General features: G+C 39.6%; 1 protein-coding gene across 1 annotated transcript in view; it reads left to right on the forward strand.

Moving 5' to 3' along the window:
• The window catches only part of PDSS2 (prenyl (decaprenyl) diphosphate synthase, subunit 2), a 329,615-nt gene that overhangs the window by 207,246 nt on the left and 108,075 nt on the right, over positions 1-14,294 (forward strand). The window contains exon 4 of the mRNA XM_011952844.1: positions 9,181-9,252. Within this exon, the coding sequence (XP_011808234.1) occupies positions 9,181-9,252 (72 nt within the window). The remainder of the gene's footprint in view (positions 1-9,180; positions 9,253-14,294) is intronic.

Genomic DNA, 14,294 nt, shown 5'->3' on the forward strand with positions numbered 1-14,294 from the left:
GTCTCAAAAAAAAATTTAGTTTTATATATGCACATGTATTTATACTATGTCACAATGTGTATTGAAAGCCACTAATACAAGGCAGTGTGCTAGCCAACAACAGCCTTTCAGTTGACATCACTGAGAGGGTCTCCAGATGAAGAAGCAGTGAAAGCAAAATGGAGCTCATCAGCCACATTGAAAAAAAATGGGCCCAACACTAAAATGACAAGCATAATTCTCTCAGAATTCTGTCAGAAGAACATGTGGCAGTGCCGCTAGGTAAAGAACATACTGAGAATGGTATATCCTGAGTACAAGACTTCATATTCAGCAATTCCCATATTGGGGAAGGTGGAAAATAAAACAACTAACTGCTATATGATAATCAGTTTTACGTTGTTTGTTTCATGGCCAAGTATTCAATTCTCAGCAACTATTTATTACAGTTTTTATAATGCAATGCAAAATACTTGACACAACCAACTTTTTTAAAAACCTACTGGAAAACATCTCCTTTTTCTTTATTATGAAAATTTTTATCTTTCAAAAAAATTATTTTTCAACCTGGCGCAGTGGCTCACGTCTGTAATCCTGCCACTTTGGGAGGCCAAGGCAGACAGATCACGAGGTCAGGCATTTGAGACCAGCCTGACCAACATGGTGAAACCCCGTCTCTACTAAAAATACAAAAATTAGCCAGGCATGGCGGCGGACGCCTGTAATCTCAGCTACTCAGGAGGCTGAGGCAGGAGAATCACTTGAACCTAGAAGGCAGAGGCTGCAGTGAGCCATGATCATCCCACTGCAGTCCAGTCTAGGAGATAGAGCGAGACTCCATCTCAAAAAAAAAAAAAAAGAAAGAAAGAAAGAAAAAAAAGAAAATTTCTTCATAGAGATGGGGTCTCAGTGTTTTGCCCAGGCTGGTCTCACAACTCCTGGCCTCAAGTGATCCTCCCACCTTGGCCTCACAAAGTGTTGGGATTACAGGCATGAGCTACCACACCTCACTGAGAATTTTCATCTTAAGCACTTTAAATTGTCTGCTACTTTTTCAGGAACCTAATTGTTGTTTAAACAAATAAATGAGTCGGTGATCAATAAATGACTGTTTGGCATTGCTTAATACCCTAACCTTTATTCAAAAGTAAAATCAGTTTTTTTATTATTCTTTTATTGTAGCTAAAAAAATTCTATATTTTTTTTACTGTATCTCACAATTGCAAATTAAAAATGTATATAGCTGCACATTAAATATTTCTAATCATAGGACTTATTGTTGATAAAACACAGAAACCTCTTATCTAGATAAGCAAACTGAGGGGCAAAGAAATGACATGGTTGGCCCAAGGTCTTGCAACTTACGTATTAACCTTCTGAGTGATCAAAGACAAATAATTGGCTTTTATCTTTATGAAGTTATTTATCTAGACAGTGTATCCTTTAAAAAGAACAACTATAATTTAAAAACACTGCAAAGAAAGTAAATGTAAAAGTTATTTATTAGACTTGTTTAGACATGGTCCCTGAGTGGTATTTAAACAACAAACATGGCCAGACGCAGTGGCTCACTCCTGTTATCCCAGCACTTTGGGAGGCCCAGGCGGGTGGATCATGAGATCAGGAGTTCGAGACCAGCCTGGCCAATATGGTGAAACCCCATCTCTACTAAAAAATACAAAAATTAGCCAGGCGTGGTGGCACACGCCTATAATCCCAGCTACTCGGGAGGCTGAGGCAGGAGAATAGCTGGAACCCGAGAGGCAGAGGTTGCAGTGTGCCAAGATCGAGTCACTGTGCTCTAGCCTGGGTGACAGAGCGAGACTCCATCTCAAAAAATAATAAAATAAACCACAAACATTGGTATTAATTGAATAAAGGAATTATGACGTAGATCTTTTTGGTAGTGCCTCATGTGTAACTGTGGCCTAACGAGACTAGTTTTGTTAGTAGCGTACCAGGCACATAGTAGGCTATCAGACTATTCATGAAATGCATCCACCAGCCAATGTCAAATTATATCTCAAACTTCATATTTAAGCCATTTTCCAGAATTTGTGGCCTATTTCTTTCGAGTTATATTAGTTGTGATTTTAAAAATAAAACTTTCATTCATTTTTTGTTGAGATGGGTAGCTCACTATATTCCCCAGGCTGGTCTTGAACTCCTGGGCTCAAGTGATCCTCCCACCTTGGCCTCTCAAAGTGCTGAGATTACAGGCGTGAGCCACTGCATCCAGCCTCAGTTGCAATTTTATACTTCTGTTTAGTTCACTAAATTTTCCTGAAACGTTTTTGACAAATGTTACCAGTAGTTTATAAACCAATGTATCAGCTGTTCTAAATTAAAAATTAAGATTATCAATTTGCTTAGTTTTTGCTGCACCTGTCCTGTTGGTAGTGCCATTTCTCTCTCTTCGCTACCCGCTTAGCCAGAAAGAACTTCCAGCTCACTAGAACAGATTGCCATCCCTCCCACAAATAAGCAAAGCCTTACACATTTGGCAGTACTGAAAAGGCTCCCTTCAAAAAGCTAAGTTAGAAGCTTCCTCCAGAACTCCTATGAGTTGGTGTGCTTATTCCAACAGCCCCTTCATCATTGTCTACATTAAACCCAGTCCTAGTTTGATAGGAAGAAGTGGAGAGAGCGATCCTTTCAGAGACTTTAGCAATGGCTTTATCAAAGTGCTCATTTATTTTAATCAGCATGCAGAGTAGAGCTCATCTGGTAGTTTGTGCCCAGGTGGTGGGTGAGTAGATTCACCCCTCATTTGGCCACTGCTGCTGTGCCCTGTGTTCTTCAGAAGTCGTTTCTCCACTGAGGCTGCCAGCCTGGAAGCTCTGACTGAGCACTGGGGACCAAATCCACCTGGAATGAGACGGTTTGCTTAAATCCATTTGTAAATGATAAAGTACTTTACAAATGTTAGACATTATTATTGGTCTCTATGGGAGGGCGCCACTCTTTAGTCCCTCTGTACCTTACCTTGGCAATGTAAATCTTTCCATCTTTATATGCGTCTCACAAATAGTTTGTGCTTCATTTTTATGAAGTAAAGAGTGATACCACCTGCTCTGGTTACCTTTATCAACCTATTCAGCACCCTCTCAGTATTTTTCTGTAAGATATTTTCACTGGTAAGAGTTTTTGTGGCTTAAAAAGGAATTTTGACAATATCCCTTCAAATTCCAAAGCTCTTTCGAAAGAGACTAAATCCATCTTTTGTTCCTCCCAAGATGTATATGAAAATTCATTCTTTCTCAAGACAGTTTTACCTTTGCTACTACTTCATGCGTTGCTGTTTGTTCCTCGGGGTGGAGGAAAGAGCATAGTAAAGTTGTGCGTAGTTAATGCCATCAGCACTGCAGATGCATGTGCACACACATAAACACACATGACTGTTTTGTTTGCTAGCAGCTAAAAGTAGTAAAGGCTGAGGGGCACTGTGTTACTCACCTCCAAATAGAGTGATAGATGACATGTTGTTTTGTCATTCCACACTGTAGTAAATCCGTCATTAAAATCACCCTCTGAGGACAAATTTTTGAAAGAAGATTACAAATCTGTAATGGCCTTCACAGTTTTTATATACCAAGCAGATTAAGTTATAAAGCAACCTTTTTCAAGTGAATTAAAATGCAACTGTACTACCTTATTACATCAATTCATATTATGCTGACTTGAGCTTTAATTGAGCCATGTTAGTTTATAGTTTACATTTTTTTCTAAAGATTCACTTGTGGCCGGGTGCAATGGCTCATGCCTGTAATCCCAGCACTTTGGGAGGCCAAGGCGGGTAGATCAAAAGGTCAGGAGTTTGAGACCAGCCTGGCCAACATGGTGAAACTCTGTCTCTACTAAAAATACAAAAATTAGCCGGGCATAGTGGCAGGCACCTATAGTCCCAGCTACCCGGGAGGCTGAGGCAGGAGAATCCCTTGAGCCTGGGAGACCTAGAAGTTGCAGTGAGCCAAGATTGTGCCACTGCACTTCCGCCTGGGCGACAGAGTGAGACTCCATCTCCAAAAAAAAAAAAAGTACTTGTATTTTAATTTGGGATAGGCGCTCCTTTGCTTAAATTAGAGTGGTCTGCTGTACTAGTCAAACATCTACGACTCTATTGAGTCTATTCCGCCTGTCAAATGCTGACAGTACTTCTGAATCCCATTTATTGATAAAGGCATGACTTGTCTACATGGAATGCTTACTACCACTTACTGATCCTATTTTTTCTAATCCAAAAACTATTGAGTGTTATATTCCATAAATCAATTTGTGGACATAGCTTAGCTTGAGGTCTCCCTCAAGCTGCTTCCCCCCGCCCCACACCTTCCCAAGGAAATAGGTTTATTGTTTTATTTAATTATAAAAGCAATACAATAAAAAGAGGGAAATAGTTGAATGCAATACAATAGAAAGAGGGAAATAGTGTATATGTAAGCTGTTATAAACTTAGCAATTATAAATTTAAGCAGAAAGGCTGAAGAAAACAATCTTTTAAATTAAAAATCATCCAAAATCTATCATTTATACATTATCATTATTATGTTGTTGTCTCTCCTTTCTTTTTTTTTTGGAGACGGAGTCTAGCTCTGTCGCCCAGGCTGGAGTGTAGTGGCGCGATCTCGGCTCACTGCAAGCTCCGCCTCCCGGGTTTACGCCATTCTCCTGCCTCAGCCTGCCGAGTAGCTGGGACTACAGGCGCCCCCCATCTTGCCCGGCTAGTTTTTGTATTTTTTTTTTAGTAGAGACGGGGTTTCACCGTGTAGCTCGGGATGGTCTCGATCTCCTGACCTCGTGATCCGCCCGTCTCGGCCTCCCAAAGTGCTGGGATTACAGGCTTGAGCCACCGCGCCCGGCCTGTCTCTTCTTTCAGACTTTTTCTCTTGTGTCTATAAACCCATAGATTGACCTCATTTTTGTTTTTAAAATGCCTTTTATACTCCTTCTATTTTGTAAATAGCATTTTTTCCTTAAGAATATGTTACAGACTTCTTTGGATAGCAATGCGAGGATTTTTTTCTTTTGGTCAGGATTTTTGTCTTACCATCCCCTACTCCTCTCAATTTCTGTTTTTTATGATGAGAATTTATTATAGCTCAGGACATAGTCATCACAATACCCTTTGTGAGGGTATTCATCATCTTGGTTTTTCAGTGTAAAAAATCATTGAATTGTAGTTACCCTTGCCAAAAGATAAAGAATGAAGCAATTACATATTCCCCTGAGATTGCTGAAATTTGTCCTGTAAATTAACCATTTAAGAAATTCATTACAAAGGTTAATTATGTCAGATCTATAATTTTGTTAAGGTTCAGATACACCTGGATACTGTCTGTTCCTTAACTTGGGTGAGACAGTGGTTATTGAAGTGGGAGGGATCAACAGTTTGCTTGAGAATAGCAACTAGACATGCACTGTCCATTTACTGTCCTATGCTGCAGCATTCTTCGCAGTAGTCAAAACAAGGGAGGTGGCAGGAGAAGCCAGTTCATGACACTGACATTAGGAATGGTTGCCACTTCGGGTTCACTGGAAATTGAAGGATAGTGTATGGCTTTGCCGTAGAGTCACATTTCAACATACAACCCACACTGAAGAGAAGAGCATTTTTTTATTTGCATGTGTAGGTAAGCAATGCTGCTATTCTCGCAATCACCAGAAATGCAGAAAGTTATCTCCTGTTAAATTATTCTCCAAATGGCTAAACTGTTTAACATCGATGCTGACTGTTGTATAATCTAAAACAGTATTTCAGGATGCAGCAAGTCAGTGTTTCAGAGGTCCCTGATTTTGGTTAAAATGGTCTTTGCATGTGTTCTGGGTTTTGTTGTTGAACTAAAACTCACTTTCTTCCAAAATATTTAGGCACACAATTTTAAAAACACCATAATCTTAGTCTCCATACTATGCTGTTCATCTACTCAAGAATTGTACTGAATATAGCATGATAATAGGGCGGTATGGAAGAAGAGTAAGTTAACACTCACTGAAACTTATGTTCCAAATTCTCTTCTAAATGCTCTACATACTTACTTTTCAGAGATACTCGCAATATGGCCAACTTAGTACTATTATTTGTTTGATGCAACTTGGCAGTTAAGCCTGATGTCATTCAGAATCCAGTATGTGTAAATCGTTTCCAAGCATTAGAGCCCTTCAGGAATCAGAATTCAGCAGTGTTGCCTTTAATTGACTCAAGTAGGACTTTGCCAGCTGATGGGGTGCTCTACCAGTCACAGTGGTTTTGAAAAGTGGGAAGTGTTTTATTATAATTCTAGGTATTGAAACCAAGGGGGATTTGGTACCAAAAGTTTCACAAAGAAATTAGCCAGTAGAATTCAGATAGAGGGAAAGGTTCATGTGAAGACAAGAGATAAAAATGAATTACATGAACAAAGATGTTCCATCAAAATTTACAGAAAAGCAGTTTTCAAGTTTACTTGCCTAATTATAAATAATAAGACTTGCATTTGTAAAAGCTTAGAATTGTAGGGCTGGAAGAGACCTTAAGGAATCATGTTTTCCAACTCCCCTTATTGCAATTCATTGCATTGAGTTGAAGAAAATTGATTTGCCCAAATCTTACAATCAAATTATTAGTAGACTTTGGAATAGAATCTAGATTCTCTGGCTGCTAGTATTCTGCTTTTTTTTTTTTAACAGTTCTCTAATCTGTTGGGCTTCCCAAGATAGCTCACATTGAGGCTCTTTTAACCTTTTTTTTTTTTTTTCTTCCCCTAGTAGAAAGTGTTTGCTTGCCCCATGGGCCTGAGAAACAAAAGTCCTGGAATCTTTCTCAAGGTTGCATTTATCTAGAGCACCAGGACTTCAGCTCTCAGCCCCAAGAGGTCTGGCTTTTAGGCCTCTGGATTCTCCTTTGGCTGCCATTATTCCTGCCAGCACTTTGAGTTGCCTGAACATGTCATTCCTCAAGAATGTGAGGGGGAAAAATGTTATTAACCGAGTGTTTTCTTAAATATAAGTATAGCAGTATCTAAACAGGTGAATGTCTGGGGTAATAAATAAAAAAAAAGTTAAGATTATTAAATGAGCTTACTAAATTGTGAGTGGCTGGTAGCCTTGTGGTCTTTCTAGAAATATTTGCAGTTTTAAGGAAGGGTAATACTTAAACACGTCTTTCTTTGGTATAATTTTAAAAATAAACATTTCAGGCAATGGAAAGAGATTGATATATGCACTGGGTAAGTCACCCTTATCTGGAACAGTTTCAACTTCTTAGGCTACTCTTGCTTTTTATAATCTCTTTCATTCCTCAACTTGTTAACTCAAAGAAATCTAAAGCTTTTTCCTTAATGGGTTGTCATTGGCTATGGAGGTGTATTCTGTTCAAGTAAGTATACCCATTTGTAAGTAGAGGTCATTTATAAATTATGAACTTGTAAGCACAGGTTTACTCAATGAGAAAAAAAGTCAGAGAACAAAATGTTCTTGTTGCTTCTGCCTGGTCTGGAGTTTCAGGGAAGTAAAGGAACACTGTGGTTAAAGTTCATACCATCATTTTGACATTTAGTGTCAGACTTTCTCTTTGTAAATCCCTCTTCACGTTACCAGTGCTGGTCTCAGAGCTCAAACTGTTTCAAAACCATAACATTTCTTAGTGAGTGATTGATCTGTATTATGTGTCCAGCCATCAGGGGGATCTTGGGATGTTGCTTGTGTAAACTGTAATCCAATCTGATGCTGTGCGTTTAGTTACAGTCTTTCATAGACCTATTGGCGATACTCAGTCCTCCTGGATTTGGGAATGGGGCTTATCTGATGCCTTCAGGGGAAAAAAAAAATCCATTCATTTTTCTCTTTTCCCCACCTTAAATAACTCAACTCATGTGGTAACACTGTGGGATCATTGTCCTTCCAGTTCCTCTGCAGCTCATATTGCTACAATATTTCTTAAGTATTTGGTTACCTAAAGGACAATGTGATTTAAAAAAAAAAAAAAAGACTTTGTATATGCCTTACAAATTAACCCATCTGTAAAGAGCTAGGAAAAATATATGCCTTCAATCAGCAAAAATTTCCTATCAGCAGTTCTGTGTATGTTACGTAGTATAAATGTAAATATATAAATTTGGAGATAAATGCTCATGTGTTAAAATGTTAAAGCAAGTCTTTCTACAAATTAATATCATTTGCCTCTAAGAAAATGTTTATTAAACCCAGGGTACCTGAGATTGAAGTATCTTGTTGTTTGGGTCTGTATTCTTTGGCTTAATAATGTCTTCAATTACAAGAATGATAAAAGCTGAAACAAAATCCTTTAATTCAATCAGAATGGAGCTGAATTTTCGGAAGCAAAGAGTGGAAATCTGATACAGGACTGCGTAACATAGGAAGTTAAATATACAAGATATTAAGACTTGTAAGAAGCGGATGGGGTTGCCTTGAGGAATTCTTATTTGAAATGGCTGCATTGAACATTATCATAAATACCACTATTTTATCCTCTCAAATTAAGATGCTTTATGCAAACTACTCTAAATTGTACAGTAGTTCCAAAGAGACCATTTACTGTTTTCTGCTTGTTTTACATCCTGGAACAAGTTCAAAGCTTTTGATTTCACTTGATTAAAAAAAAAAAAAAAAGTCTGAGCCTTGAAAAATAATACAGATTTGATGAATATGATTTCAGTATTCCAGTTCTATAAAAATTTTCAGTGTTTATGGTACATTTGACCCAGGGGCCCCACAGTAAATATATCCACAGTGCATTTTAAGTGCAACAGAATGAACATATTTGAAAGGTTAGCCATTCTTTTGCTTTTGCTTTTTTTTCCTGTAGTATGAAAATTAGCATTGTAATTGCTCCCAGAATGGGAGTACTGAAAAAATATCCACCTGACAGAAATAAACATGCAGAAAATAAATTGAGTTAAGATTTCATTAGTTATCTGAAATGTAGTTTATGTTCAAAATGGCTATTACTCGATTTTCATGTATATTAGTTAAATGCTATGCTTATAAGATTTTTTTTTGGCTTGAATTATGACTGAAAAAATTTGGATCACAGCTTTAATATCCAGGTGGGCAGTGCCATTTGCTGAGATCTTAGTGCATAGCACAAGATTTTTTCTGTCAAGCACAGATTCTGCCTTGCCACTGAGCCTTCTGAAGCATTCTGAGGTAACAATGGAGATATATTTAAATTTTTTTTTTTTAATTTTTCTTCTTGCTTTTTAGGTTGTGGAACTTTTAGCAAGTGCTCTCATGGACTTGATACAAGGAGTATATCATGAAAATTCTACTTCAAAGGTAAAGGATTTCAGAGTCATAAAATGTTATGTTATAAGCCCTTGTGGTAAAACTAGAATAACGAAAATGTCATTCTTGTTTTGTGTTTAAATTGTACATGGCTTTTTTTTTTTTTTTTTTAGATTAGTGTTTTGGCTACAAATTCATGGCCATACGCTTAGTACATAGCAGACTTAGCCAATTAAAATAACCTCTTATCCTCTGGCTGGATTCACAGTCTGTTCAATCTGCAGCAGCCCAGTAGACACTGGGATGCTTCTGGCTAGCAGGTAGCAGTGTCACAGGCAGGCAGGCTGGAGGAGCAGCTTGTGCTGAGGCAACTGAGCCCATCCTTTCCCCAGAGGAAGAGTCCTTCCATGTCACAGAGGAGTGGACCTTGATCCTAAGAAGATGACTGTTGGGGATGTCTTTTATATATAAGACCCAGAATTTACTGCATTATTAGATTCTTTATGATAAGAAGTAGGATGATTGCACAGCTGGATTATTTTGATTAATTTTATAGGTCTAGAATTAAGATTTTTTGACTCATTTAGCAGGACATCTCAAGAAAAGTTAGGTTTTATTTCCTTAAAATGCAGTTATTTCATTTCGGTAGGATATTAGATGTGAAGTAATTGCTTCATTGATCACCACCATCATTTAACATGGTACATACCATTATAAGGGGTTCCTATCTTAGTGTTTCATTATTCTAACTTCTTTAGCTTCTGTATTAGGAAGATTTCACTCACTTCAAATTAGAAAAGGTATGCATGTATGCACATCTTAAGCTTTTTGACATTTTCACTTGAAAAAAGAAAGATAAATTTTACTAGAAGTGAAACATAGGGCATGAGCAACTTGAATAAGAAATTTAAAATTTTGGCCGGGCGCGGTGGCTCAAGCCTGTAATCCCAGCACTTTGGGAGGCCGAGGTGGGTGGATCATGAGGTCAGGAGATCAAGACCATCCTGGCTAACACGGTGAAACCCCATCTCTACTAAAAATACAAAAAAATTAGCCAGGCGTGGTGGCAGGCGCCTGTAGTCCCAGCTCCTCGGGAGGCTGAGGCAGGAGAATGGCTTGAACCTGGGAGGTGGAGCTTGCAGTGAGCTGAGATCGTGCCACTGCACTCCAGCCTGGGCGACAGAGCGAGACTCCGCCTCAAAAAAAGAAAAGAAATTTAAAATTTAAAAGTATAACCCAGGGACTCTGGGTGGTTCAGAGACTGGTTAGTAGAATGTGAAGAATTGCACTTTGGACATCTGCTAACATTTGATTCAAGTAACCGCAGTTCCTAGTAGGCACATCTAGCCTCACCTAAGCAGCATATTGGTATGCAGAGACCTCACAGGATGGATGACCACAGTGGACCTTTCAAAGACATGCAAGTTCACTACTGTGGATGAAGGTTAATATCTGATTGTAAAATGGGTGACTACTAGTCTAGTTCCACTTGTAGAAAGTTACCTTGTATAGATAGTATGATGAAGATGACAATAGCTAAGCAAATAACCCTGTAGTAAGTGATTTGCCTGTGTTTCTTTATTTAATCTTCACAGAAATCCTGAGAGATAGGTACTACTGCTATCCCCATTTTACAGATGTGAATACTGGGATTGAGAAAAGGTTAAGTAATTTTCCCAAGGAAACACAACTTGTTAGCTCTCAGGGATTTGAAGTCAAGAGCCCAGACTCATTTTTTTTTTTTTTTTTTTGAGACAGAGTTTCGCTCTTGTTGCCCAAGCTGGAGTGCAATGGCACGATCTCAGCTTACCACAACCTCTACCTCCTGGGTTCAAGCGATTCTCCTGCCTCAGCCTCCCAAGTAGCTGGGATTACAGGCATGTGCCACCACGCCTGGCTAATTTTGTATTTTTAGTAGAGACAGGGTGTCCCCATGTTGGTCGGGCTGGTCTCGACCTCCTGACCTCAGGTGATAGGCCCACCTCGGCCTCCCAAAGTGCTGGGATTACAGGTGTGAGCCACCGTGCCCGGACCAGGATTGGGGTCATGGCAGACCAGAGTGGTCTTGGAAAATGCAACATTTAGGCACAAAAGCGGGAGTGCCTGTCCTCACCTAGGTCTGTAGGAGTGGAGCCCCAGCCAGGGACCTGCCTTTCTCTACCCAGCTACCCAGCACTTCCCCGTCCCCCCTCCCATATCATCTGTACTTTAGTGAAACCTGATTTGATAGCATCCATCTGCCATACCTGAGATCCCACTATATGATAATTATAGTGACCAATTCTGGATGTTGAGACACTGTTTTCCCTTGGGATATTTTCAGGGTGTTCAACTTAGTTCCATATAAGATGTTTATATTTTACAATTAAATATGTTAATTTTTACATGAAAGTGTCATTGTTGGTTTTAAGGTTCTTAATTTATCTACTCTTACCATTTGTCCACTATAATTAGCTCAGTTCATTAATAATTATGTGACCATGTTTTAAGTACTTTTTATGTCAGGGAGACCTAACAGCAACAATTAATACTTAGATAGCCCTTTACAGTTTGTTTATACTTTCTTTGTACACAATCACCTATGAAAAGGGTGACATTTGTTGGTATTCCCATTTACAGAGGAAAAGCCTGAAATTCAAACATAACAAATGGCAGGAAAGCATAGTGTCTGAAAATTGTTTGTTAATATATTAACATGTTTCACAGTTCGTAATGAACCCAGGTTTTTCTTGACTCTAAGTCCCATGCTTTTTCTCATATTTTTTATTGTGTTTCTTCCCAAAAAAGAGAAAAGAAGAAGCAACAAAGTCTTTTTTGAGACAGAGTCTTGCTCTGTCGCCCAGGCTGGAGTGCAGTGGCGCAATCTCGGCTCACTGCAATCTCGGCCTCCTGGGTTCACGCCATTCTCCTGCCTCAGCCTCTCGAGTAGCTGGGACTACAGGAGCCTGCCGCCATGCCCACGCCCGGCTAATTTTTTGTATTTTTAGTAGAGATGGGGTTTCACTATCACTGTGTTAGCCAGGATGGTCTCAATCTCCTGACCTTGTGATCCACCTGCTTCGGCCTCCCAAAGTGCTGAGATTACAGGCGTGAGCCACCGCGCCCAACTGCAAGAAAGTCTTTAAAGGGCTGTTGATTGTACGTGAACCATCACTTAGCAAGCAACAATTGCTGACTTTATTTATTTAAATACAGAGATTCAGAGGAATGCTACCTTTATTAGCTACATTTTATTAAAGAGACTCTATAGCATGCTTCATTCATCTGTCCTCTTTCCCTGCCACCTCCTCATAGCCCTTTTTTAAGCAGTTACATTTCTGAAAATAGCCAAACCATTTAAAGAGCCATTCTTTTTTCATAATGGAAACAGGATGGCGTGGTGGCTTAAGCCTATAATCCCAGCACTTTAGGAGGCCGAGGTAGGAGGATCCCTTGGGGCCAGGAATTTAAGACCAGCCTGGGCAACATGGGAAGACCCCATTTTTACAAAAAATAAAATAATTAACTGGGCATGGTGGCCCATGCCTGCTCAGGATGCTGAGGTAAGCAGTCGGATTACTGGAACCCAGGAGTTTGAGGTTACAATAAACTGTGATCGCACCACTGCACTTCAACCTGGGTGACACAGCAAGACCCTGTCTCTTAAAAAATAATAATTTTTTTTAAAAGAATGGAAACAAAAATGCATGGTTGAACTGTAATAGTGGGAGTGCTTCTTGATGCCTCCATTTGTGCCTCAGGTCCAATTTAGGTTAACCACATTTCCCTTCCTAACCAGAAAAATTCTTGCTTTTTTTCCTGAGTGTGCTTACCATTGCAATAGCTCTCTTCAGAATCTGGTTTTTCTGACAGCCCAAGAAGTACTTCAGATGCCAGAGAGAGCACTGCCTCCACATGGAGTGCTTTCAAGGTTTTCATGTTCTGGCAGGACTGGGAAGCAGCCACAAGTGGAGGTCATGTGGAAAGAGAGGCTGCCTCTGTGGATCTCTGTTGCACAACCTCCGTAGCCTTGGGCCAATTTAGTACACAAAAGAATTGCTTTGTGATTTAAAAGAAGCTGCAAACCATTTCATCTCTCTAGGGGTAAGAGGATACAATAGCAGTCTGTTTTCTATATGGCAGCTTAATGCAGTGGTGAAGATCCTGGGTAGTAGGAAAATAGCTTTCTGTTAAGTAGCATATATGTGACTAAGGTAGATGCGTAACAACAAATGGAAGGGAATTGGAACTGGATATATTAGAAGTCACCTTCTCCAAAAGAAGTTTATAGAGCAGCTGGGCGCAGTGGTTCATGCCTGTAATCCCAGCACTTTGGGAGGCTGAGGCGGTTGGATCGCAATGTCAGGAGATCGGGACCATCCTGGCTAACACGGTGAAACCCTGTCTCTACTAAAAATACAAAAAATTAGCTGGGCGTGGTGATAGGCGCCTGTAGTCCCAGCTACTCGGAGGCTGAGGCAAAAGAATGGCGTGAACCCAGGAGGCGGAGCTTGCAGTGAGCCTTGCAGTGAGCCAAGATCCCGCCACTGCACTCCAGCCTGGGGACAGAGCAAGACTCTGTCTCAAAAAGAAAAAAGAAGAAGAAGAAGAGGTTTGTAGAGCAATTATCTAATTCTCCTTAAAGCTGTGAAAACTTAATTACTTATATTACTAATACTTATTTTTTTTTTACAGAGTCTCGCTCTGTTGTCCAGGCCAGAGTGCAGTGGTGCGATCTAAGCTTACTGTAACCTCTGCCTACCCGGTTCAAACGATTCCTGTGCCTCAGCCTCGCAAGTAGTTGGGACTACAGGCGCACACCACCATGCCTCACTAATTTTTGTATTTTCAATAGAGATGAGGTTTTGCCATGTTGGCCAGGCTGGTCTTGAACTCTTGGCCTCAAGCGACACGTCCTCCTCAGCCTCTCAAAGTACTGTTACTTACTCGTACTTAGTAATGTACTAAGTTGAATTACAGTTATATAAACATATAAAATAGCTTAGGAAATTCATCCTTTGTTCTAGCCGTTGAAATATATTTTCATTTTTGCATTGGCTAGTTTGTGAACCATTTCTTCATTATAATAAAAATTAGCCATTCTGATTTCTGTA

This window comes from Colobus angolensis, unplaced genomic scaffold (genome assembly GCF_000951035.1).
Source record: "Colobus angolensis palliatus isolate OR3802 unplaced genomic scaffold, Cang.pa_1.0 Scaffold35, whole genome shotgun sequence".
Taxonomy (NCBI): domain Eukaryota; kingdom Metazoa; phylum Chordata; class Mammalia; order Primates; family Cercopithecidae; genus Colobus; species Colobus angolensis.